The sequence below is a fragment of the Lepisosteus platostomus genome, chromosome 19 (assembly GCF_059453375.1).
Source record: "Lepisosteus platostomus isolate fLepPlt1 chromosome 19, fLepPlt1.hap1, whole genome shotgun sequence".
In the NCBI taxonomy this organism is placed as follows: Eukaryota; Metazoa; Chordata; class Actinopteri; order Semionotiformes; family Lepisosteidae; genus Lepisosteus; species Lepisosteus platostomus.
In genome coordinates this window covers 5,084,180-5,110,232 of record NC_142629.1, presented here as the reverse complement: position 1 = coordinate 5,110,232, position 26,053 = coordinate 5,084,180, and the positions used below count along the sequence as shown (strand labels likewise).

Sequence of the window (26,053 nt, the reverse complement as noted above, 5' to 3'; positions counted from 1 at the left end):
GCAAATTTAATTTGGCAAAAAGCAATGGTGCTTGCAAACCAGTACCTTTACAGAAAATGTACCGTCATGTTGGAAGTAAAATCATGAATAAGAAGCCTATAACAAATTAACCCATGCTAGAAATTGGTCCAAGAAGTATTTTAACAAGAGCGCATTAATAGTACAGGAAACACAAGACTTTAAACAGTTTAATAAAGAGTCCATTAAGATATACTGAATTACAATCAATATCACTTTGTGTACATTACCCTATCTCACAGCTTACAGATACATTAGAGATGTGCTACCACAAATAGTAAACACGAAGCACTGTTAATATGTCCAACACTCCCCAACTCACACCCAAACCAAACCAGAGATGCTCTCAAAAGTTTTAGGTTTAAAGACAACTTTCAGTCCTTTGTGAGGACTACAGACAAGCGCACAGTGAAGTGCTTACTTTTGTTTGTTTGTTTTTGTTATATGGGAGGTGGCTGCTTTGTGTTAAAAAAAAAAAGACAAAGTCCCAAATTTAATTAAGGAAAAGTTTGAAGGGGGATTAGCTGCAAACAGGGAAATTTGATTTTCTTTTTCTCAGATGTCTTGTTAATGAGAATGGTGCCTTCATACCGTGTTAAGGAAGTCTGCAAATTAAAATCTCATCAGAGCCTACAGCATTCAAGTGGATTACACCTATTAAATCTAAGTACCTGCACTTAGATTTATATCATTAGTTAAACTTGACTAAAGCCAGTTACTCTGTAATTACTGTAGTCATTCTCAGTCTATTGGATTTCTCCTTTTTTTCCAACTTATTATTAGCCACTGTACAACATTACAAAAATAGCTCCAAATATCACAGAGAAATGGCCTTCTTCTATTTTCAACAATATTAAAGGGCTCTTAGCGAAAAGCAAAAATTATGAACCCATTTATTGTTTTTCTCATAGAGGTCACCTTGCTGTACCTATAAAAAATCCACGTCTTGTATTTTAGAAGAAGCCCAGTCAGAAATAAGAGTTTACACTTTAATGGAAAAGCCGATTCTGCAACCCGTGGAGCAGCCAGGAGCAGGTTAAGATTTCCGTGTTTTCCCAGGCTCTGGGTGAGAGAAGATCCCCAGAGGGAATCTCTCGCATTTAAAGGAATAGTCAGTCCCCTTGATCCTCCAAACAAGACAAGGCGTGAAGCCAAAACAATCCCACCCTGAGAACACCTCACCTTCAGGGTGTGATCTTCCTTCCTAAACCCTTGTAAATGCTGCAGCTTCCTCCTTTTTAAAAGAGCATTTCAGTGGTTATTTCGTTCTAAGTTTTGGCAAATCTGAGATGCACCTTTCTTTGCTTTAAATAGGTGTTCCAGTGGCTGAATTCCATGACATTCGCTGCTGTCCAGATGAATGGACCCAAAGACAAGGCCTCCTGCCATTTTCACATCTGCATTTTTCTGTTACAGCTACTTTCAGCCTCTTCAGGGCTTTTAGTGACTTCATACTTTATCAACTTTTGAGACAATCCCTTGAGAGTACCACTGTAAAAAAACAAAATGTGGTATACAAAATGATGTAGGCATAGTGTGCTTACATTCACATTGGTACAGAGTTGACATCACTGATTCGGACAACCTTGAATACATCTTACCAAGCTCCTACCTGTACATGAAGAGGAATAACACTGCTTTTTTTTCTCATTTTTCTTTTTTTTTTTAAATAGAACTAGAATATCTAATACACATACACTTCATTGGTTTGTTTCACAAGGAGTAAATGTATCGTCATAAAACACTGAACAAATCGTCGTCTACAGCAAGGCTCTCAAACTCAGCTACTGGGTGGCCCTGCGTCGTTTTGTTTCTGTTCCAACCTGGGCAGTTGATTAAGCACACCATTTTCAACATGAGATATTTATGGGATTTTTCCTCAGTTCCTTCACTGTGGATTGCACAAGAGGTTTTCTGTGAGAAACGGGTTTCCCCGATTCATCACCTCAAGGCCTAGTTAGAGGTGTTACAGTTGTGTAACTAATTAGAGCATTAGGCCAGCTGTGTCAAGGAGAATATGGGTTGACCACAAACCAGAAGACGCCAGGCTCTCCAGAAGGTCTGAGTCACCTGATCTACAATGAAGTGTCTTTGTTGCTGCACTTTCAGCCAGTGATCCCACTGAGAAAGAAAAATTCAAAGCGTACACCAAAATGCTCTTCGCTGAGGGAAGTGTCTCTCAGTCCTGGTCCTGGGCTATATACTCTGTACCTGCTGCCTTGTGTTCCCAGTTGGGCCCTTAAGCATTGGGGCAAAGGGTTCTGTACCAGACCTGATTGCCCAGTTAGACTTTTTTTTCCCTGCACTCCTTGGTTTCAAATATAGCCTGAAGTGCTTTATTTCCAGTACCTTCAGCCTAGCGGTCTCTGTTCAGCTTGATAATGAAAAAGATCCTCCCTTATTTCTGGCTAAACAGCTCTTAATGAAAGATGAACAGGCACTCCCACAGTGAGTCAGTGTTTTTTTTTCCTTCTGATTAAGTCCAGCTGCTAATATTTCTGCCTGCTCACCTGAATGAGGACAATCCGGAAACTGGTTAGCATAGGGTTCATGCTAATTCCACTTCTAATTTAGCTTTTTAAGAGCTAAATGTAAATTTGAAAGAAATGGCCTGAAACAGGAGTTTAAAATAAATTAGCAGTGGTGCTTAAAGGCTCAGCTGGAACAACCCCCCAGCAGACGTATTACCCCAGGACTGAGAACTACTGGCTCAGGATCTGATTTTTTAATGCAGTCGGTCCTCTTGTCAGCTGTATAGTCAAACTTTCTAAACAGGGCCTTGAAGGAAAGCATCCTTCACAAAGCCCTGAACATTAATAACTCAAGTACCAATATAGAGCACAGATCTAACAGCTCATAATGTGAATACGTTTTAATGTTTTTTACATTGATCATCCAGTTAAATGTGTGGATTGTAACCTTTAGGATGGTTAATTGAATGGATTACAACTTGTTATTGCGAAGTATTGGAGGATGAGCATTAACCAATCCATCAATTTCAAACATCCATCTGTAGCATATGGCACTGTGCACATTACTGTTTCTTCCAGAACGGAGCTTAGAAATCTAATTTTTGTGAAATTCCCACCCTATTTTTCTCTCTGAACTTTTCAGTGGCGTTTTTGCTTACTTGATGATAAAATTGCACAATTATGAAAAATAGCCCCTCTCAATTGGCATCTTTGGGATCTAGAACAGATTTGACTCCACTCTGCCTGGTCTCAAGTCAGTCTGATCTGATGTAATCGTGGTCAAGAAGGGTTTATTTAGTTTTTAGATACTGGACACCCCAATTTTAACTGAATTCACTACAGTCCACTGGTAAATTTATTCTAATGGAACCTCGTGGGAAAACTAGAGCACAGCTTGTAGGTGTAGCATGAAATCTGAATAAGTGGGGAATCTTTTTTTTTTTAATGAGAAAGGTGCCATTTATTCCAAAGTGTAATCTGCGCTACAGAATGTGCAGCGCTACCAGTCCCTAAAACCGAGAGACCGTGTAAACATGGGAGCAGCTGTTACTGCTACTGGGTCATTAAACGCGCCCATTAAGTAATATTCTTCGTAAATTCGCACGGCGCTTCAGGGAATGGCTCTGATGGCTTTGCTTTAAGTTCAACGCTAAATAAGGTCAGCACTCAGGGAGAACACGGCAGGTTTTCAAAGTGGCACCACCTACCATGGCATCGCAAAGACCTACGTAGCTACCTACCTATCAGGACAAAGATGAAATTACAACCGACATACCGCTGCTGTACAGAGGTCACAGCACAACTACACTGGCGCGCCAGCCGTCGTTCGGAGGCACGTAAACAAAAACAAAAAAAAAAGTCATGGTTCATTTGCAGATACCCACCCAATGAGACATCACTGCACCATACCACGGATCAGACGCAAGTTTGTTTTCGGATTTACACCCGCTCCCCTCCCCACCCCACCCCGTGGACACCTCCGCCGTCTAGTAGGTGGGCACCTGGTAGCTCTTGGCGTTGGTGTCCAGGTTCTCGGTGAAAGGGGGACTCTGGTAGGTGTCCGTCGTCTCGATGCCGCTGCCAGTGGGGTAGCCGGGGTACGGCTGGACAGTGGGGGTGCCGTCGACGGGATCCGTAGCGAACAGCGACATGTCTGTGCCTAGCCGGTATCTCTGTACCGCCTTCACAGTCAGGCCAGCCTTGAACAGGATTAATAGTGTTAGCATCCCGGGACAACAGATAAGAGCAGCCACACAGATGTGAAGTCCTGAATGTTGTATCTGTGGGCAGCAATCGCGGAATCACTAGAACTACATTGCGCTGGAACGCATCCTCTCTATTTGTTTATTGTTATTCGGTAATTCTGCTACATTTTGTTAGATTTACTAATGTGAGCGTTTTCTTTCATGAACTGGCAATGGCACTATTTGGTTTAATAGTTAAACTACTTTGTTTCACAGTTAAAAAAAAACAACAACTGACAAGCAGCAGGGCTTGATTCCGTCAGCCCCTATTGAAGAGTGCTGTCGTCAGCTGTGCCGCGGGGAGGAACAAGGGCTTTCAAGTTTGACTCCACCCTTTAATTTCACTGCGTGGATATTTGTACATCTTGTTAAGCCTCCCGCCCAGCAGTAAGAAGGTTCTGTAAAGGGGCAGTAGGTGGTGTCTGGCTACTAATGGAGTCCGGAACAATACTGTACAGTATGTCTGCCTGCAGGCTGTTATTCAGTCTTTAATGTTAATAGAAGCATTTATCAGGACTTCAGCATCTATTCCAGTGACCGTCTTCATCTGTTTTTTTTTTTGTTAGTATGCCATGCGGTTTCAAAATTGAATCAAAAGAAAACAGTTGCTTTAAAAATAGAGGGACATGCCTGTGGCAAATAAACAGTGGTCTTCACTGAGAACTGTTCGTATAATACACAGAGCATATGAAACGTGTGCCTTTAACAAATGAATATACAAGGTATATTCTAAAATGTTGGAGAAGGCCATTTGATTATGAAACGAAAATAGAATCTGTATTAATTCTAGAATATACAATATATTAAGCCCTTCTTGTGACATCTAAAGCATTTTCATTTTTTCTTTAGCTGAGTACTTTCCTCATTTCTTTATTCTTACATAGAAAGTAAGTCTGAGGTCTTGAGTAGGATCGATACCCTGATATGTGGTGTGGTTTGTCTTTGAAGCACCACTCCAATTACAGAAACAGAGCACATTTTCTTCATTTAAAGTTTTGTTTTACATTGGCTTCAGTACATTAGATGTATTTTAGGTGTCTGAAATACAATTTTTTGTCTCTTACAGAGGCTGTTGGAAGACTAAACGATTAGTATTTAGTGCTGGGCTCTGGTGACTCGCTGATTGACGTTTCATTGGCATGACCAACATAATGAAGAAAGATTTTCTCTCGGAGGCTGATAGTCTCAGCAGACTGTTCTGCAGGACTTTCACACTGACTGTGTGGCTCATCTGCCAGCATGGTCAGAATTATTTTTGAACTATTGTACAAGCCAGCTATTCAGACTGAAACCATTGGTGCTTCAGACTGCATTGTGCATTGAGTCACCCTGAAGCAGAAAAATACAGAATAAACCAGATGTGAGGTGAAATGAAGTGATGTGTCCTTCAATAGCAAAGGTGAGCCACTTTCAAAGATGTTCTGGCTATATAAAAAGAATACTACCGCTCTCGAACAAAAAAAGAAATGAAACAAAAGGATGTAATAAATTATTAGTGAATGGATTTTTTCCAAGAAAATCTCTTCTAAAAAATACTGCATAGTCTGCCTTAGATCAGGGTTTACCCACACAATGTTATTACACCTGATGAGTCTTGACAGGCACAGTAAAAAACTAAAGCTAATTCTATGTACAGTACCTCTAGGTTTTACAGCCAGACTAATTTAAGTGGGGTGTTGGGGTTAAGACTGCTGCATGCATCTACAACAGAGCTCATGAAATCCTGCCTAATTCATTCATAATTGGACTGATCTGCAGTCAACATACATCTGTTCTGGCTTTTGCTGTAAAGCTGTTGTTAGTTCTGAAGAGGCAAGTCAAACTAGTCATTTATAAAGATCTGCACTGAAGTAATTGGCAGTGTTAGTCCTGGCTGGTTGCCTACACTGGTGATGAAGGGGGAGGAGGAGGGAAGAGTTTCTGGGTGTCTTCCACAAAGGCAACGTGCTTAAATCTGTCCAAGCTTAGGAGACAGAGGTATCCCTGAAATACAAATAGGCAGCCAGTGTTGAGACATATTTTAATAAAAAAAAAACTTGTGTACACACATAGGGACAGCAGATTGTAGATGTCTATTTATACTGCATCTTGTTGGAACAATCAGCCTACTGCTTTCTGTGACGCACAACATGTTCTTTGTCATCCCTATAATGCTTGATCTCTTTGATACCGTTTACTCCAATTACTGGCATTATATACCAGTAATATATAATACCATGACTTGTAGCTGTGAACTGAGGCTGGGAAAAACACAATTGGCGTTTCTATAAAACTCAGGTGGATAAAACACTTGCTGTGTCAAGGTGAAGGGCAGAGAACATCTTAAACTAGGTCATGCTTAGTCTACATTCTTTAATCAAACATTACATTAAGCCTATGGTATTTCTCTAACTTGATTAATCTAAGGTGACTTCCTATAGGTCTCTTTACATTTTTCAGAACTAAACCATTTTTGCCATGCAGTTAATCATTATTTTTTACTTTGATTATTTACCGTTAAAAAATGTCTTTAAAAAAAACAGATTCATACGTCAAGAACTTGTTACCAGTTAACGTTTCGGGTTACAATGATTAACTTTAGAGCTTTCTCAACATTAGCCTTTGTTTTTGTCTTGTGACTCATCACACGGACTGACTCTTTAAAACTCGACTCGGCCATGACACACGGGTGTTGTGGAACATTTCAAACAAGTGAGCAGAGGTGCACTGTTCGTTACAGTAGAGATACTATGCAAGACAGAAGAACTAGGCAGCTGAAGAATTTGCTTTTCTCTGAGTGCCGATCTGTTCTTAAAAGATGTTGAACCAACGGCTGTATCACCTACGGAGGCTGGGGGTTTCGTTTTTTCCATTTCTCTCCTATCAGGTCCTTTCAAGTCAATGGCTGTATTCTAAGAAGGTTTAGTAAAACTGCATAATGCAACATGGTGATGAAGTTCAGGAGGAGTCAAATTCTAATTTCTGAGCGAATCTGTCCTAGCTGCACTCCCTCCTCCCCACTTTCACCCTTTCAGCTGCCTCACTGGTTCATTCCTCATATGTGAGAGGGAGATGTGACGGCTCCAACTTTCCCCTATCGTAATTTCAGCCAGGAGAGTTAACGCCAGAGTCTGCTGTCTCTTTATATTCATTGCCTCGTTTCTTGTAGTCAGAACTGGACCGACCTGCTGAGTTAGACACGATGGCAGCGATGCTCGGGAGATCTGTGGTTAACGGAGAAGAATACGCACCCAGGTGAGGATGGAGAAGAAGGAGAAGGCCACCGCAGCTCTCGCAGCGTCTGCTCCCTGGTTGAGAGGAAGCTCTTTGGGAGAAGTGCGCTGCCACTGGTTGGCCAGGAAGCAGAAGCCCACGAACCACAGGAACGTCCAAAAACCTGACGGGGAAGCAAGCTGATCAAAATGCACCAGACTCCGTTTGCAAACTTTCCCATGGAGATCTGCCTAAACCAGTAAGTGGTTTTTGCATTCAAAGAATCTGGACTGTAGGTATGTTTGTCAAAAACCGTGCAAGCATACCTGTGTGCCAATTCTGCGGACCACCACGGTAGAAATAATAGTGACAGCCATGTTACAGCATAATCAATGCTCTCAAATCAATCAGCTCATATTGGGGCAGCAGCATTAGTAAAATAAAACAAAAAATAGAGACCTCTGTTTTAAAAAAGGGATGCTTGGGCTGCTGTAGTAGCACATGTTTAATCACCTGTCAACACATTAATACAAATCTGGGCTGGAGCATGTCCCCTCCTGATCAATACTCCTACCTCCTATGGTTTTTAACAACATCAAGCCAGTGGTGTCTCTCTTTACCACACAATTCGTCAAGAGCATGACTTTCCACAAAATGTTGCTAATACCATGCATTGTTAATGCCAAAATAAATCCTGCAGTAGCAACAACTAAATAACAAGTAGAAACAAATGTGATCACTCAGCACAGCCTAAGATAAAAGGATCTTTGAACAGCTTTACAACACAGGATACTTATGGTATCTATACTAATAAAATGAACACGTTTTGTAAATATCTTGAAATGCTTTCTGTTTTAATCTGAGATGTTCTGTGCAGGGACTATGAATTCAGATATTCTGTTGTGAACCATTTACGTGCAGAAAAAAAAGTTGTGTTTGCAAGTTTCTGTATTCATCAGCTAGTGGTAGATTTCTCATTTGTCTGCAACACTGACTACATGGGAACTTTTCTCAAAGCTGGAATTCTGGGAAATGTACAGTATATAGCATGACAAAGGAGGAAATAATACAGTATAATCTGTCGGAATCAAGGGTATTTAGAACATAATCCTTTTTTGTTGCTCTTGATAAAAGAGACATGGTTACCTGATGTGTGCTGCTTTGTTTTCCTATCTTCATTTTTAAAGCATGACGTGATCAAGCTCAAAAGTCTTTGTAAATACTAATATTTTATCATGTTCCCCCCCCCCCCCCTCTTTTAGTCCTGCAATATAAAAAGTTGCAGTGATAGTAGAGGAAGGGACTATCCAAGCAAATCAACCCGGATTCCAGGATTCCATCAGGAAAGGCACAGGTTCAGCGCATGGGTTGAACCCTGTAGTTTAGGTATCTCTATGTCATTAGGAACCTTTGATGCACAGTTTACAGAGTGATGCTGCTGTGTAGGGCACTGTGGGATGTGTAGCATACCACAGACTGAGCAGCTGAACTCCAGCTGACAGAGGAGAGTATTTTGAAAGCCCCTTTTCTTGCTACTGCAAGGGTGTGGGTAGCAAGCTAGTTAATTAACAGTTTGGCAATTCCAAATCAGGAGGGCGTAAGTTGAAAAATAAAAGAATACAGTTACAGTGGCTGTATACATGTAAACATAAACAGGGGCCTCAAGGTTTTCTTGACGAACTGCAACTAAAAGAGGATTTAGCATGAAAGTTTTGTGTGTGTGTGGATTCAGTATTTTTAATCAACATTATAGATTAAGAAGGAAAGACCTGTGAAACTTTAAACATTGTATAAGAAAACATCAAATCAACATGTATACTGTGAATTTTTAAAAGCATGATACCAAACAATATTTGTATACTTGCAATCAGAACTAAAGCTTCCTTTGTCTCTAATACCCTAATCTTTTAATAGCTTCTGAATTTTCTAATGAGGGATGTTTGATCACTCCGCCATGTACAACTTACACTGCCAGTGCTTGGGATCTGCTTTTTTCAGCTCATACCGTTAAAAACACTATGACAACCAATGATGCACCGGTTTTCGATGCACTCTAATCATATGGGTGTTGGGGTTGATTCAGGCATTGTATTGGCTGTCCTATTGTAAAGTCCATTTGTGTCCAAATGGTACATCTTGACAGAAGGCACCAGTTCATGGCTAAAACATCCAAGTAAAATGGAATCTATCTGTCCTTCACGTCTAACTGGAAGAGCAAGACAGCCCTAAAGCAGAGGTTCACCTTTGCCAATCAAGCTTCTGGTGAGACTGGGCAGATTGACACTTGTTTTATTCCAGTTTGACTTGGGAATCAATTTGCTGCTAATTAATGTCTTTTCTTTTGATGCTGCCATGGAACGCTTCCACAAACCCCCGATTCAGAAGGATCCCCTTGAATGGTATATTGGGAACTCAAGGTATGAGCCTTGACCTGCATGACTATGGCCACCACAGTCAAAACTGTGATGTCTTCTGGTCAGTGGAATTCCTGAGCTTGACTTTGTCTTTGAACAATTCTCTGACTTCCTCCATGATGACATGACACTGGGTGTCCTTTAACACCTAGAAGGTGACTTCCAGAATCTTCTTTAAACTTTGTGTGGCTTTTGCGAAATGGCCACATGACTAAAAAAATGTAGACACTTAAATTTATTTTAAACATGGTTATGAGATATGAATCAATCTGAACATGGTGTAAATAAAAACATATGTCAAGTTTTTTAAACAATGCAATAGATAAACTCAGGCTGTCATTCATACCTTTGGATCACAAATTCAGAAATGATGGACAATCTCGATGCCTACTATTTTACTCTTCTAAATCAACTTTCAGTTGCAGTTCCAGAAGGATATGATTAACTTTTGTAGGCTTTTGTATATCCACGCAGGCACAGTGGTCCTGTGGTTAGTACTGTTGCCTTGCAGAGCTGGGGCCCTGGGTTCAAGTACTGTGTGGAGTTTGTATGTTTTTCCCTCTGTCGATGTGGGTTTCCTCCCACAATCCAAAGACAGCCTAGTAGGTTGATCAGCTTCTGGGATAATTGGCCCTGGTGTGAGTGTGTGGGTGTCTGTGTCTGTGTGTGGACTGCAATGGACTGGCGTCCTGTCCAGGGTGTATCCTGCCTTTTGCCCATTGCTTGCTGGGATAGGCTCCAGCTCCCCCACAACCCTGCATTGGATAAAGAGGTTGGAAAATGGATGAATGTATACCCGCACACTTTGGATTTTGTCGTGCTTTGTCATTAACTGAATGCAAATAAGCCAGCATCTTTTACTTTCCCAAAGCACAAAAGGATGGCGTACGCTTCCAATTTCTTTTTATTCAGGCAGAGGCCTTGATGGCATCCTGAGCAGCGATTTCAGGGTAAGTGTTAGGCTATAAAAGCACACCTCCTGGAAGTGTGATGCATGAAAACAAAGAATCAAATGCTATAGTTTGTTGTGTGTGATTGAGGATTTCTCTCTTGAGCGTACCCACAAATTTGCTTTTCGGGGTGCTCGTTTCCCATTTGGATACGAGGCGCCGCAGATGCATCCAGCTCAGCTGAATTTCAAGACCCTCTTTTCTACACAGTTTCGCACGGCAGTGCCCATTACCTGAAAACCCCATCTCCAGAAGGACGGCCCGCTTCCGGTCCTTCACACTGCTGATCTGAGGGAAATAAATGTCCAAGACGAAGAAAAAGATGCTGGCGAAAAATGCCATGACCCCGATGGTAATCCCATAGCTACAGGCGTCGTCGTTCTTGTTGAAAATACAGTACAGTTTCTCGCTGCCGCTGTTGATGTAGCCCTCGTTCACTATGGAACCAAACACCACAATGGAGAAAATCTGCAGGGAAAGAAAAGGATTGGTGCTCAGTGCCAGAAAGAATGAGGTATTGAATGAGAATTGTAGTAGTTCAGGTGGGGAGCTGCGTCAGCATGCGTAGGCTGCAAAAGGAACAAGTAATAGGTTTATTCCAGGCTGAAAAAAAAGAAGAAAGAAAACACAACGTTTCGGCCATGGAGCCTCTCTCACACCTGAAGAAGGCTCCACGGCCGAAACGTTGTGTTTTCTTTCTTCTTTTTTTCAGCATGGAATAAACCTATTACTTGTTCCCTTGAATGAGAATTGTACCCTACAATCTTTTAATTAATTCCAAAAATAAGTCCAACCATTGCCAGCCTTTCCCTTCGCGTTGATGAGGCTGATCTCGTCTCTGTGCTGCATTGTACCATGCAAGTGTGGAATGTCTGACCTCATCTTCCCCTTTTGACTAAATGTGAAGCTGAAGCTGATGTTGTCTTCATCTGTTTCCTTCACTGAAACTGTTTTGTTTGTACTTGGTGTTCCGTTCACTGAAAAGCCACGAGAAGTTTGCACTCCTCAGAGAACACTTTATGTTGATAGTCATTTTTCCTCTTTAGGCCAAGAGGAGTTCTAAAAACGAACATCAAAGGACAAGAAGACTGGAATTGGTGATATGCATGAGCTCATCTAGGTCAGTGCTAACTGCCTGCTCCTTAGGTCAAGAAATACATGCTGACAGGCCGGCACAGACTGTTACACACACACATCAGTTCAGTGGATCAAGGCACTGGTATAATTTCTACATTGTAACACCATATGTTTCCCTGCTAATGAACAGGTGCTCTTAATCCTTTCTCGAGATTCTGCTCTTCTGAATGCGTAGGAGCTTCCCTGTTACTTAAAGTTTGTGCAAAGGAACAAACAGAGATTAATGAGGAACAAGTAAAGGTTCGTTCCCTGCAGAGAGGAGAAGAAAAGAAACACAACGTTTCGCCTGTGGAGCCTTCTCCAGGCCAAAACATTGTGTTTTTCTTCCATTTTCAGCAGGGAAGAAACCTTTACTTGTTCCTTTGCGGCCTACGCATACTGACACAGCTCCCTGCTTGAACTCCTAACAGAGGTTAATTGCACACTGAAAAACAGAAGGGAAAAAACACAGCATGTTTGGCTAGGGAGGCTTCTTCAAGTGTCAAAAGTGTTTGCACGCACACAGATAAGTGTGGGCTTTCCCTTTGGGCTGTATTTGCACTGTTTTCCCAAAACCTTTATTTTTCTCTGAGTCATAATATTTCCCAGGTTTACCTATCCATTATTCTGGCAGAATAATTTTACTTACACATGGCCTGACATATCTACCTCGCTTTCTCTTTGGGGGCTGGAGCTCTGCCTCGAAATTCCTAAAGTGATTGAGTAACAGGAAGACTTTAAAATGTTTGAATTCACACCAGGCCATGAATGGTTTCGGAATGATGGTTACCGAAACGCCAGCTGCAGATTAAGACCATTTAGAATCTTTGTGACAAATCTGGAGAACCTAAGCAAGCCTAATCAACGAGCTCTGTGGAATACGGTGCTTTGTGTGTACTGCGTGTGCAAATATTTGCTTAAAAACATCAAAAGGGACCTTAATACGTTTTGCCTTCTCTGGCCTGCCATGCTCTGTGTTTGTACAAATGAGATTATCTGTTAAGACAGTTGCAAAAGTAATAGAAATCTCAGAGCACCAACAAATCTGACATTTTTTTCTTGAAATGTCACATAGTTGATTCTTTTCTTATATAACACCTTGAATCGACACAGTTAAAATTCTTCCATGTTCTAAACCTGACATTTGTGATATCTGAAATCCCCATTAGTTGAAATGACAGGTTGGGGATCTAAAGCAAAGTATATTTTTTTCTCACAACTGAACAACATAATCAGTTGGCGCTCCGATAAGATCAAAAGTGCTACCACCAGTCTGTATGATGGAGGACAAATATAGAAGAGTTACCAGACAAATACCCAACTGTTTTTAAATACTTTAACAGAATTCTTTTGTAGTCTGCAACAAGCAAATTAAAGAACTGCAACAAATTGATGATCGGTGCAAATCTCGATATTGTATTTATGAATTCTATAGCACTGATGGAGACAAAACATTGGAACAATTGACAACTGAAATCAAGACCTGTAGCTTCTCCACTAATTGAAAATTATACCTAATGGTTGCTGTGTATTTGCCAGTGATATCTTAGCTCGGCCTCATCCAAGCCTAGATTTTATCCAAGTACCCTCATGTTATTCCCAACTGACTGGGTGGATTCAAGTTTTCTTTTCACTTGGGCTCTAGTTCCAGTTAAGTGCATGAATGTTTTCAGACTGGGGGATTCCAGTGTTGATGTGTGAGCTCCATCTCACACCAACATGCTGCCTGTCTTAAGCAATTCGCAGGAGATATACAGGACTAGAGCAGTGGGCTCTCCTGACCACTGCTCTTGGCTGAGATTTATCCTGTCTTCTGTTTGGTAAAGTAAAAGGTGCATCTCCAGGGCCAGACGTGCCACAGATCTTAATGATTACAGCTACGGGGCACGTACACTCTGATCTGTAGAGGGCCTAAACACATTAGATGATAAAAGAACTTCTGTGGGCTGATTAATTGTATGTTAATCCAGTAAATGGCTTACATTAGGTACAGTACATCGAAAAGGGCACTTGAGAAAATGCTTGCATTTACACAATACAGAAAAAAATGAGTTAAAACATTCTGGTAATATGTAACCAAAAATAAGGAAAAATCATGAACATTAACTCCTGAATTATTGATTGAGTTTAAATTAAAAGAGCATTCATTCAAGTATGCTTCTAGAACATCTTACTGGTGTTCAGGCTGATGGCATGAATTGTACAGAAGCATTAGGAAGCTGAAAGGAAAGGGAACAACAGGCCACAACTTATTGCATTTGGGAATAGCATAATCAAATATTTTTATTAGTATGGCAATCTGAAATTGCCAGCTGTCTTTATGCCTTCAAGTCCAACCTTCCAGTCATTCATCTACTACCACTAAGAGATAAGTGGTAAAAACCGAGAACAGGGGGCACGTTTTACACAAAGGGTGGTGGGAGTGGGGAACAAGCAACCCAGCAGTGTTGTTGAAGCCAGTATCTTTGTATCAGTTGACTATTTGCTACCATATCATCTAGATGGGCCCAATGGCCTGCTCTTGCTTTTAATGTATTTATACATGGGGGTCTTCACGTCATTCAATTTTGGTGTAATAAGACAACAGTTAATGTGGAAGCAGTATGCTACCGGATTATTAGACATGATACAAAAGGCGATTACGACTTTTGTTTCAAATTACGTAATTGGTGATACATTGTAAAATTTCCTTTAATCTTCCCAATGCTGATATATAATGTTTACCATCAAACAATACCAGTATGTAAGCAGGCACAGCTGAATATATTTAAATTTGGTAATTCAGTTAGTTGGTTTATATGTGGAGCTCAGCTTAAGCTTGGCTGACCCAGCGAAGACACCCTACAGATGGCATTTTTACAGCGATGACTGGTACTGTTATCACTGGTTTAATTTTATTACATTTTTTTCTTTTACTTGTAGTAAATTAAACTGGGGGGGGGAGTCACAAAAGGAGATCCGGGAAATGCTGTCTGAAGATGGCATCAAACAGGAAAGGTGCTATTTATAGGCGTGGAACACCGTCAAATGACGTGACTGAGCTGGCATCTCGGTCGCCATGGAAACAGCAGGAAAGGCTGTGGTGATCAGAATGGTTTCCTGCAAAGATGGTGGGGGGGTAGGGGGGGGTGGATGAATGATCAGATCAGCAAAGCGCTTCATCAAGCTGTTCCATCTCACGCAAATCCTGCTGGCACGACTCTCAGAGCAAAAGACTCAAAGAGGAAGAGGAACCAAGGTTGGGAATAAGAAATGTATATCATTACAAATCTTGGCCGTTCCAGTCATATAACTGGGTCTTTGCAGTAGGAAACCCCTGCCTGGATGGAAGAATCCTACAACCCACTGAAGGCCCTGCAGGAGCCTCATTTGCTACCAGCTACCCCGGGGGACAATTTGCATAATGATCAAAGTGACACAACGAGAGACTGGTTGTGCAGCTGTCTGCAATAAAACCTTTGTCAAATCCCCAGCCTGCCTAGACGGCTGGACGTATGACTGGGTGGCTTGCTCCCAGTTATTTCTCGCACCTCTGCCCCAGGAGACGCCAGCTCCGCAATCTGCGAGCCTCCCATCATTCAGACGGTCTTTAACCTGACCCTCCCGAACACTGCAGTGGAATTCCATTCCACAATATCTAGGTATTCGAAGCGTAAAAGTCATTCTGTCTTGTGCTATGGAACAATACAAAGTATCTCAGCTATTCTGACCACCCACATGGTCTGAGTACTTGCTGCTATCTTCTACTAGCATAATCCAAAGGGCACCGCGTGCCCATTACCACAGGGACTAAATGCCAATGAGTCTGTGCTCTGGGGAAAGACTGTTAGCCATGCCTTTGTATTTCCAACATTACTATAATCAAGACTGTATTTCTGTTCTGAAGGCTTTCAGACCGCCAGTGGGAACAATATTCCTGGGGAATATCCAGGTGAATGGTTGGTCTACTACAGCCCTAATGCACTTATGGTTTCACAAAAAAAAAATCTCACAAGAAAAGGATTAAACAAAAGGGTTGCTTTTTGCTGCATATTGTATTGTGTTTGTTTACCAGACATGTTAAGTAAGATATAGGCCACAGGTATACTGCAGATATATTGTGCATGAAATTCTATAATCTATTAAATCTGACCATATGTGATAGTGCAAAAGCGGAAGCTTTGGTCAAAACCTCCTCCTGGAGTGAAAATTGGACACACCTGGCTTGATTGCCTAATTAGTGTCCTGTGGAATGAAATTCCACAAGTGAAAACGGGCTCATTTGATTGGCCCTGTGAGCTACAGAACATTCCACAGAATTAGCAAACAGGGTATATCAGCAGTCAGGTGGCTCCAGAGGAGGTCTTTGTCTTAGCTTCTGCAGTTCAGTGAAGGGGTGGGAGTGGTAATATTGGCTGGGGGTGAGTTTACGTAGTACAGGAGTAGTCTCAGTAGATAGACTTGATATTGGTTAAGAAGGTTATAGAAAAGCTTGTAAGGATCTTTCTGCTTAAGGCATTATCAATGAAAGAAGGATAAAGAGTGGAACAAAGCTGTTTTCTTGGGTGTATATATTGTGGGAACTAGGCTTGAAACTCTAATTTGGTTTAGGTATGCTAGAAAATCTCTGAAGACCTGGAACTTTTAACTGGAAGATTCATGTGGAGCCTGACTGTAAATGTATAAGCCAGGTTGGGTGTCTGTGTCCCAGAACAGGAAAATGAAGGAACTTGTTTCTTTTTTTAGTGGAGTTTTGGAGTCTTGAAGAGGAGTTCACCTGTTCTGTCCTTCCTGACAATCAAACTGCTGATTTGATCAGCAGGAGAGGAAGAGGAACTAGAGCGACTCTGCAAATTATAACCCCTGAGGAATGGACTGGTCTAAAATGATGGCTCACCTACATGTGCAAGTATAGCCTGGTGACATGGTGGCTCCTGACTACATGTGGTCTGGTGAGTGTCAACTCCCAGTCTACACTATAGCTTCTTTCAGATGCTGGCTGTCTGCTTTTAAAGTGTGCTGCGTGTCAGACTAGGTCATCTCAAAAACAGTTTAGCTAAGGCTCAAACTCTGGCCTCTTGAAAGAAATCACTGGATGAAATTACTTCCACACTTATTAAACAGCTGGAGGGCCCAAATGGCCTCTTGTTTAGTGTTTTGTTCTTAGGATGGGTATTTATGTAGCCTGTCCTTCCCTTAAAGTTAAAGGGGAAAATTAGGGACATTACCCATATAAATAGCCTCTCTCTGTGTTATTGATGTAGTTGTTGCTGAGTCATTAAGGAGATGACTAGGGTCTCCCCATACAGGATCAGGTCCTGTTGACAATGGTAGCACCTACCTTGCCTGTTCCAGGCTCTTGAAACAAGATACTGTGGCATTTTGAAGTCAATACCTTGGCTTCTCTCAATAAGTAACCGAGATCCTTAGATCAATAAGTAACTAACTACCAAACAGGCTAGAGGGCCAAAATGGCCTCCTGTTGTCTGTAACTGCTCTCTCCTTGCTCTCTCAGGCGGAGAGTGACATTGATTTTCATGACTGGTCTTCCTCAAGAGCACTGCTGAAGAGGGCAATACAGGCAAGCGTTCAGCCCCAGTGTGATTATCAAAGATTCACAACATGAATAGTCTACCCTCAGTAACTCGTGCACACTCCTTAAAAGCCCAGGGGGTGGAAAGCACTAAGCCTTTGGCTGTTAAAAGTCAAGAGTTGGCACAAATACATTTAACAACATATTTAGCATTAGGCCTGCACAGCGCAGTTTTATATCTGCCACACAAACAATTATACATGCAGGACAATGGAAAATGCATATCCTAGATGTATATTGATGTCATCCATTGCTGTGATAAGGTATTGACTGTATATTTGTATTACTTTTTATTGGCTGCATAGATCATCTTGCTCCCCAGGGGAAGGCACTTGTACACAATGCTGAACAAAATCAGACGTACAAAAAGAGGAATCTGACAGCTTGCAGGAATCCTGGCATTGACCAAGAGGAAGGACAGTTACAGGGAGCTGATGTGGGGAGGGGGGAATGGAAGAATTGTCAATACCAGGTGTTCTGACTTGGTGAAATCTTTCTACTGAATACCAAATCTTAATCAATTGCACATTTAGTCTCGAAGCTGATGCAGAGAGACACGGTAGTGTCAGGATTAAACCAAAAATGCAATGAAGCCAACACAAAGGAGGACAATTAAAACTGGCCCTTCAAGGTTGAAGCAGTGGCTCTGTGCCTAAGGATCTGCGCCTGTGGCTGGAAGGTTGCCGGTTCAAATCCCGTGGCCGGCAGAGGAATCCTACTCTGTTGGGTCCCTGAGCAAGGCCCTTAACCCCAGCTGCTCCAGGGGTGCTGTATAAATGGCTGACCCTGCACTCAGACCCCAAGCTTCTCTCTCTCCCCGTCTGTGTGTCTTGCAGAGAGCAAGCTGGGGGTATGTGGAAAGACAAATTCCTAATGCAAGAAATTGTATATGGCCAATAAAGTGATCTTATCTTAAACCTGGAACCACCAGTTCCTGCTATACAGTGGCAAATTGATACCTTCTTCATCACAATCTATCCCAATATGCTGAGGTGGACAGAAGGAGAATTCACTTGAGGAAGCACATCCATTATTTTTCCATGGAGATGCAAGCTTGAAGATAACTGGGGAAAATGTGGTCATATGTTCAAATCCCCATCTTCCTGTTCAGAAGAGTTGGCGGTAAAGGCGTGGAAAGAGGAAAAAGGCCCCATACCGGTGTATCTGAACTGCTTCACCAGTGGCGGGATGAGAGGTAGGCCCGTTTTCTCCATTGTAAAAGTTAATGACCGAGAAGTACGCTTGGACCAATTCATTTTAATCCTGGATCTGGTGCCAAAATAAAGTCCGCAGATGAGGCAGGGTTTGGGAGATGCTGCTTTTAGCCGTCGAACATCAGCATAGAGCAACATGCGTTCATTCTGAACTGTTAATGGGTTTAATGAGTGGTCTGAGCAGCTCCAACAACCAGGCAAACTGCATACTGTAGGTGAAACTGGGCATCTCTGACAAGTGCCCTTAGGCAGGGAAACTGTTTAGGAAACCTGTTACCAGCTATTACTGATACTAGTTCAAGTAGGTGGCTGCGTCAGCATGCATAGGCTGCAGAGGAATAAGGAAAGGTTTATTCCATGCTGAAAAGAGGGGGAAGAGATACCCGAAGAAGGCTCCACAGCCAAAAACATTGTTTCTACTCTTTTCAGCATGGAATAAACCTTTACTTGTTCCATTACTGAAGTTACTAAAAGCTGATTGAAAAATGTTTGATTTTTGCTGTAATTTGGCACCAAAACAATTAATTTGAGATGTACAATGCTGTTCATGTATGAAAATGCACGTGAATGTATAGAAATTCTAAAGTTTAAAAAGAAAACTGTTACATAGTGGATAGTTTTCTTTGTATCATTTAGCATTCTGAATGTATGTGTGTGGGCATGTGTTACTATCAAAGCTGTAACAATCCAAGAACATGTCTCCAGAGATGGCCAACCCTGCCAAACAGTTGAGGATGTGGAGATCCCCATGATGTGCACAAACCAGATTTTATCTTCTCTTAAATCCAAACACGTCACAAACTGAGGGTCTTTTCTCACCGTTTGAAGTTCAGAGTACTGAACAGAAATCGTCACTGTGACGCTTCACTAACATGGGAATACAAGCAAGCATGTGGTGAGATGACAGGACTTCTGTGCAATCTGTGTTTCCTAAAAGTCATTTCCCAGTACAGTTCTAGTACAGCATGTTTCTGATGTACAACCAACAAACCCTGGGCAAATCTTAAACTTTAAAAGTCCTACAAGCAAACGGCCAAGTAACCTGGACATCCCTCATATGAGTCAGTTCCTTAGCTTGTCTCTCACACCGTGAAATTCAGTTTGGGGACAATTTATGCATTTATACAAAATGCATCACTTAGTAGAATGTTTTGTTGGGTTACAAACATGATTCTGCCTCCGTCTCTGGGCCTCAGAAGGTGCTAGCGATTTCCAATTCAATAGCCCTCATTTTTCAGCACGTGACCACAAGGAGTGAGGGAGCTGAGGAGACGGTGATATTTTCTCAGCACCCGCAAAACCGACACGGAATCGCCTGAAACTACTTTAGAGGTAGCTAATATGATGGCAACAACATTGATGCTTTTCCGAAAAACGCCAGAACTCTATCAGTGCGGATATTAGATTTTGACCACGTCTTAATCATTCTTCCCATTTGCACAGCATTTATGCAAGAGTTTCTAGTGTTTGAGCGGTGCCTTAATGGTTTTATTGTGCGGTTGAGCAGCTATTCAAAAACCGAAAGGTACGTACTGTGTGCACGACCACTACGTAGACAAAATTCTGGTTAAGCACTTGTGATTGAAGAAAATTCAACATTTGTAAATATATACTATATCTGGAGCTTTCATAGCTTATTTCTTATAATAAAATCTTCTGTTATAGCTGGAGCTTTAAATGTATCCTTTTAACTTAATTGGGTTTCTTAGTCTGTTTTGGGGAAATAACTTCATGGTCCCATTTTCATCTATGTAGTTGCTGTGTGGAACAAAACAGTCACTTGGGACTCCGCAAGCCCTACATCTTGGCAGGTAAAGACTCGCTGTGCCAGGAAGAGGAGACTGGGGTGGGGAAGTAAGCTTGATTTGTCCTTCTCTCTGATATGAAGGTTCACTGAGCTTTCAACACATGGATGCACACCACAAAGTCCTGAATTCAAACCCCCCCCTCCGCCTTTCTTTCAGCAGTGTAGAGCAAAGAGCTACTGCACCACTAAATCGGCCTCAAGGCTCGAGCAGCATGAGAATGGTATCCATCCCTGCGTCACGGTTCACAGGGAAATCTCTTTCCATGAAGGAGGTTCCATCAGCAGTCGCCCCATTGCACAGGCTGTGCGCTGTATCCTTCCTCAACTCGGAACTCGATTCTGAGAAGTGGTTGTTAGTGTTGTACCATGCAGTGTATACATGTATTTACTGTGCTTTCGGAAATGGCAGCGTGCCCGGAACCTTTAATTCACTTCACCTAACGGACAGATATGGCAGATGAGGCTGAAGATGATTGCTAATGACCTCCAGACTAGATATTGCTGCTTTCTCCACCCCTTCCCATCTTTATTTGTAAAATAAAGCAAAACTAAATTAATCATTTACAGTATGTGATGTACACACAGCTGCCTTTTATCATTACTCTTTCAATTCGTATTTAGTCTTGGACCCAGGTGATGGATATTTAATATCTAAAGTTCTGATTTCTGAATTTTACTAATTTCAGAAAAATACAAAAACCATATTGGGTGCTGCAGTTAAGCTCTGATATCTTTGAATTTGTTGCTAGGCAGAAACATTTCAGTAACAAAAAAAAAACACTGTGGAATCTCTAGACATGTGCATCAATTTTCTAACTGCTTTATTCAGGGTCATGAGAGAATTGGAGCCTATCCTGGCAGGATACATCCTGGATGGGACGCCAGTCTATCACAGGGCACACACAGATGTGTACAAACATGCCCTAGGGACCGTTTTCCAGGAAGCCCCTTAACCCACCAGTAGAGCACCCAGAGGAAACCCTCCTCTAACCTGGGAAGAACATACAAACTCCACACAGACAGCAACCCAGGTCCAGAATTGAACCCAGGGCCACAGTGCTGCAAGGCAGAAATATGAACCACTGTGCCAGTGTGCTGCCCTCTCTGGAAATGCATACAACAGTAAAAAGGGAACTCGAGGAAGGCAAGTGGTTGAAACAGACTTTTAGTACAAAGAGGTTGTTTTTGCATGCACTGTTTGGAAAATCCTGAGGGCTAAAATGAATTGTCTCTTTATTCATGAGGTCAGAAAATCTTTGCATGCCGGAAATGTCTAAGATGCATTTTTGAAAGCAGTTTTGTGCATGACTTCATGAGCGTGGCTCGTGGGTTTGTGCTGTGAAATGTCTTGCAGAATCAATTGCTATTTGTTGTGTCTGTAGATGTACTCTTATGTGGCATGAAATGTTTTCTCAGAAAGCATACCATAGGGGGGCTGGGCTTCAAATTTTAATATTGATGGTAAATCATTAATTAAGCTGAAACAGTCCCACTTAATAAATTTGAATATTTACAAACTCATATCAAAGATGCTACAACTGCTATCTTGAGCTCTTCTAGGGAGTTAGTCCTTCTGATTGTAAAAGATTCTAATTACAAAAATGTCTAAAATCAAAGTCTCATCAATTTGATGGACAGGCAAGCACAAGAGTACATTTTATTACTTTCCTTAATTGAAAGGGTTGCACTGTATGGGAATGTTTTTTTTCATTGGAGAAAATAAACCTGCTTTGAGCTTTGGAAACGGATAAATTATCACCTGCAATGTTGAACCAATTGAAGGATCAAATCACAGCCTTCTTGTAGTTCCTTTTATATTCTCACCGAAGAAGGACGGCATTTCAATGGTCACAAATTGGATTTAAGACCATAAATCTGTTACAATCGATCACCTTTTCATTCGGATAGCGAAAGGCAGTTTTAAATTGTAATCAAATGAGCCAATGAAAACTCTCCTGCTCAATGGCAGCAACACAAGGGCAAAAATTCCCCACTTGTCATTCTCTTTCCTGATGCACCATGTCTTCACTGACTTTTTGGTGAAAAAGTCTCTTGCTATTTCTATTTCCAGAGCAGTACTATAGGTAAAGACAACTTTGAGACGGTTTTAAAACGCCTCCAACATGAAATCAAATGTCAAAGCTTGCTTCCATCAGGAGGCTTTGAAAAGAGAAGAAAAATTTACTCGCCCTATGTGTCAGCTTGATTGGCCACAACACAAGAATCACACTGACAAAATCCTTCATATAGCAGAACTGAGAAGGGTTTTTTTTCTCCTTTGCTCCCCTGATAGTGTACTTTCCCCGTAAGACACATAGGGTATAGAAGTTTATACTACAGTCCAGCACCTTTTGAGTGGAGTGAAAGGGCATTCCTAAGAAGCTTTCATCCATTTAATTAAAAAAACAAGTGCCATGTGTGGCCTTCTGTTGAACAACCATGATTTGCAAACAGTCACTGTTAATGGATTTTTACTGGAGTGCGACATTCCTATGCTTAAACGTAAATCCCTTTAATGAAACAATTAAAAATCAACACGCATTACAAGTTCTTCCTTAAACAGCTCTAGAACTGCCTGAACATCTCTTCTTGACCATTCATAGAGCTCTGCACCTGTCTAAGCAACAGTACTGGGGCTCTGAGTTTCACCAGGAATATACTGATGACCGGAGTTCTTGTAACAAAAGTATAAGGGGAATTCCAGACCACAGATTATGAAACTCCATTCTGACTTTGTATGCACAGAACATCACGGACTGTGCAATATTAACCCCAATGTCTCGACTGGCACTGTATGACAAATGTTACATGAAAAATTATCTGGAGTCCAGTATCCTCCAAACACCCCATCCTCCACTATGTCTTTAAAATAATTTTATATGTAATATTCTTTACGTGCATTTATACATTAAAGCTTACACAAGCTGTATTTTAAAGTTATTTAAAAAAAGACTAAATTAAACATCTCATAAAAACATTGCATGGGGTGGGGGACGTGATGATTGTATTTGTGCCCACCTGCTAGAGCTATTTTTACTGCCTTAGAGCTGTCTGCGTCTCAACTGTCAGCAGGCCAAGGAGACTGTTAGCAGCAGTAGTGATGGTCAGTAAGCTGTTCTGCCTTGGTAGTTTCTACCCACAATCGTGTCATGGCAAAGAAAGTGCAACCGGAAAGTGGTTTTCACTGGGCTGGATCACGCAAGCGAAAATGTTCACTTTCAAAGATTTCTCCCCGTTCAAACACAGTTCTGATAAAGTCCTATACATGCGTGTTGGATGATGCTTGTGTTTTAATTGTGCTTCTTCATCAACTTTTGTTTTGCCCTGGGAGTTGCTCAGTAGGCTATCTAACCACTGAGAATGCCAAGAAGACCAAGGCAAGTCTGTGGCAGTGCAACACCCAATCAAACTTTGCATATACTAGGTACTTTTGTATTGACTAGCTGAGTCTTGCTCTTCTGAGGATCATACATTGTGTGGCAATTTCTTCTGGTCCTATGGCAAATCGTCATGGTTTCAGAGCTCATGTACCAATGGTCCAGATCCTGTTTTGTTTCGGAGTTTAGCCGAGTTACTTCCAGTTTCTGAGTGCCAGATCCTGAGGCCTTTTCTTAACTGTTCGACTCAAAATAAACGTGAGCTTTTGGTACGATTTCACTTGAGTATATGTTTGCGACATTCAAATGGACCTGATTATATGCAACAGTCCTGTACTTATTCTAAAGTAAGGCAGAAACGAGGTAATTGTGTGCTCAGAGACATTCATTCATTAAATATCAAATAAATAATAATGGAAGGGAAATTATACTTTTATATTACGTTTTGCTTCCTAACTATGGGTAACCCGTGTCTGTCACGTTTTAAGACAACTATTTATAAAAAAAACGACCAATAAAGATTACAAACGTTTGGAAGCTTTTATTTTTACTTTATCTTGCGGCTCAGGCCAATTGAAACGCCCACTTGTACTTACTCAGGTTTAAATATAGCCTGGAATGTATTTCATCTCGCATTCATGCGAAATCGTAATGTTCATGAACGTAGAACTAAAAGTCTGGCAATTTAGGACTAAAAAACACATAGAAGTAGCCATGCAAAAACGTTACATGCACGAAAGGTAAATCGTGCTGGACATCGTTGGCCACATACAGTAGTAAACCCCCAACAACAGGCGCATCGACTAGGAAGGTGATCGTTAAAACAGCCAATCAAAATTGAAGGGGATGCCGGATTTTTATTTGTATTAATAACTGGAGATTTTGTAAAAAGCTCGAAAAAAAATAAGATAATTAAAATACGATTTATTCTCAAATCTATACGTTTTAGAATAATGTTTTCAATCCTATTTTAGGTACAGAGGCATTTGCACTTTTAATGATCGGTTTCTTCTATGAAGAAGAGCTTTAATATTTAATGGAAAATAAACTTCATAAATAAGACGAAACCCACCCTAAATCGTGCGTAACAAGAAATGACCTGTGTGTACTATATTTCCAACGAGAGAAAACGGCGGATGTCGGCGCACAGGAACGGTTTATTAACATGAAAGGTTTTAAAGCGCCTGGTGCCAACAGAACATAGCCCAGGGAACAGTTCCATTTTAATCTGACCAGCAATATTTGGTTTTATTTAAAAAAAAGACAATTTTCCCCCCCAAATACAGTAGCCTTCACTAAATGAGTAAGGTTAAACAGGTGCTCAATGAAAATTGCTTTTGGTTTCAGATTTGAGAAGATGAAAGTACATCAAATACCGATCACAAGAAAATAAAAAAACCTTTCCACTGAATGAAATCAAATACTGTTGCAAATATGCACAGCTATGAAATACAACCCCTTTCTTACCCAAATTAATTTGACTTTTATTAAACGGTTAGATTTAAAAAAAAATAGATTGATGGATCCTAATAACGGTTATTCATAAACAACTGCATATGGGAAAAAAAAAACCCGTGAAGGCTAAAAAGCTTGCTTGTAGCTAAGGTGTTTCTTTGCTCTCATTCAAGCTGCTAGATGTTAAAGGGGACATTCAAGACAATGAAACCAACGAAAGACAAAACGTATAGCCCTTACCCAGGACAGTATTCTAAGGATTGTCTGTGGCTGTTTGATGAAGGCGACAGGGTCGAAAGCTCCGCCAGCTCTCCCAGCTCCGAAAGACCCCACTCCTTCCATCTTTATTCTCACTGCACCCCAGCCTTATGATGTATGGATCTCAGGCTTCGCCTTCACACAGACGGGTAGGAGCTGCAAGCACACACCCACTGGCTATCAGCGGCGTGCACAAGCCTGGCGAGTCCGCGCACTGGGGGAGAGCCTGTTTAAGCGGCGTTCCTGACTGCAGCGGGTGCAGACTCAGCCTGGGGCTCAATAGCGCTCCTAAGGTAAACAAGCGAAGCCCTCACCCCCCCCGGGAACTGCTTACTCGATGCTCTGCTCGTAGTGCTACTGGCCGCCGGCCTTTAATTAACTCCTAGCTTTCCAAGCGCCGCCCCGATTAACCTGAACGCGCAGGCAGTCACAAGCACACGCACCGGCGGCCGCACAGGGGGGGG

General features: G+C 41.5%; 1 protein-coding gene and 1 long non-coding RNA gene across 4 annotated transcripts; one reads left to right on the top strand and one right to left on the bottom strand.

The window, feature by feature from the left end:
- Nucleotides 1–175: 175 nt before the first annotated feature.
- syngr3a (synaptogyrin 3a) lies at nt 176–26,052 on the bottom strand. Of its 2 annotated transcripts, none has more exons than XM_088612864.1 (4): nt 25,572–26,052; nt 11,024–11,258; nt 7,465–7,610; nt 176–4,189 (listed from the first exon to the last, which is right to left on the bottom strand). In XM_088612864.1, exons 1-4 carry the CDS (start codon nt 25,671–25,673, stop codon nt 3,977–3,979), a joined length of 696 nt encoding a protein of 231 aa, XP_088468990.1. In that variant the 5' UTR covers nt 25,674–26,052; the 3' UTR covers nt 176–3,976. The 2 variants fall into 2 exon arrangements, with proteins under 2 accessions (XP_088468990.1, XP_088468991.1); XM_088612865.1 differs by lacking the exon at nt 176–4,189 and adding an exon at nt 5,228–6,217.
- Nucleotides 7,557–24,233, top strand: LOC148644961 (uncharacterized). 2 transcript variants are annotated; one of them, XR_015928498.1, is made up of 4 exons: nt 7,557–7,685; nt 16,632–18,673; nt 19,931–20,024; nt 20,448–24,233. It is a non-coding gene; the product is annotated as an uncharacterized LOC148644961 (long non-coding RNA). The 2 variants fall into 2 exon arrangements; XR_015928497.1 differs by lacking the exon at nt 20,448–24,233 and having other exon boundaries at nt 19,931–20,249.
- Nucleotide 26,053: the final 1 nt, after the last annotated feature.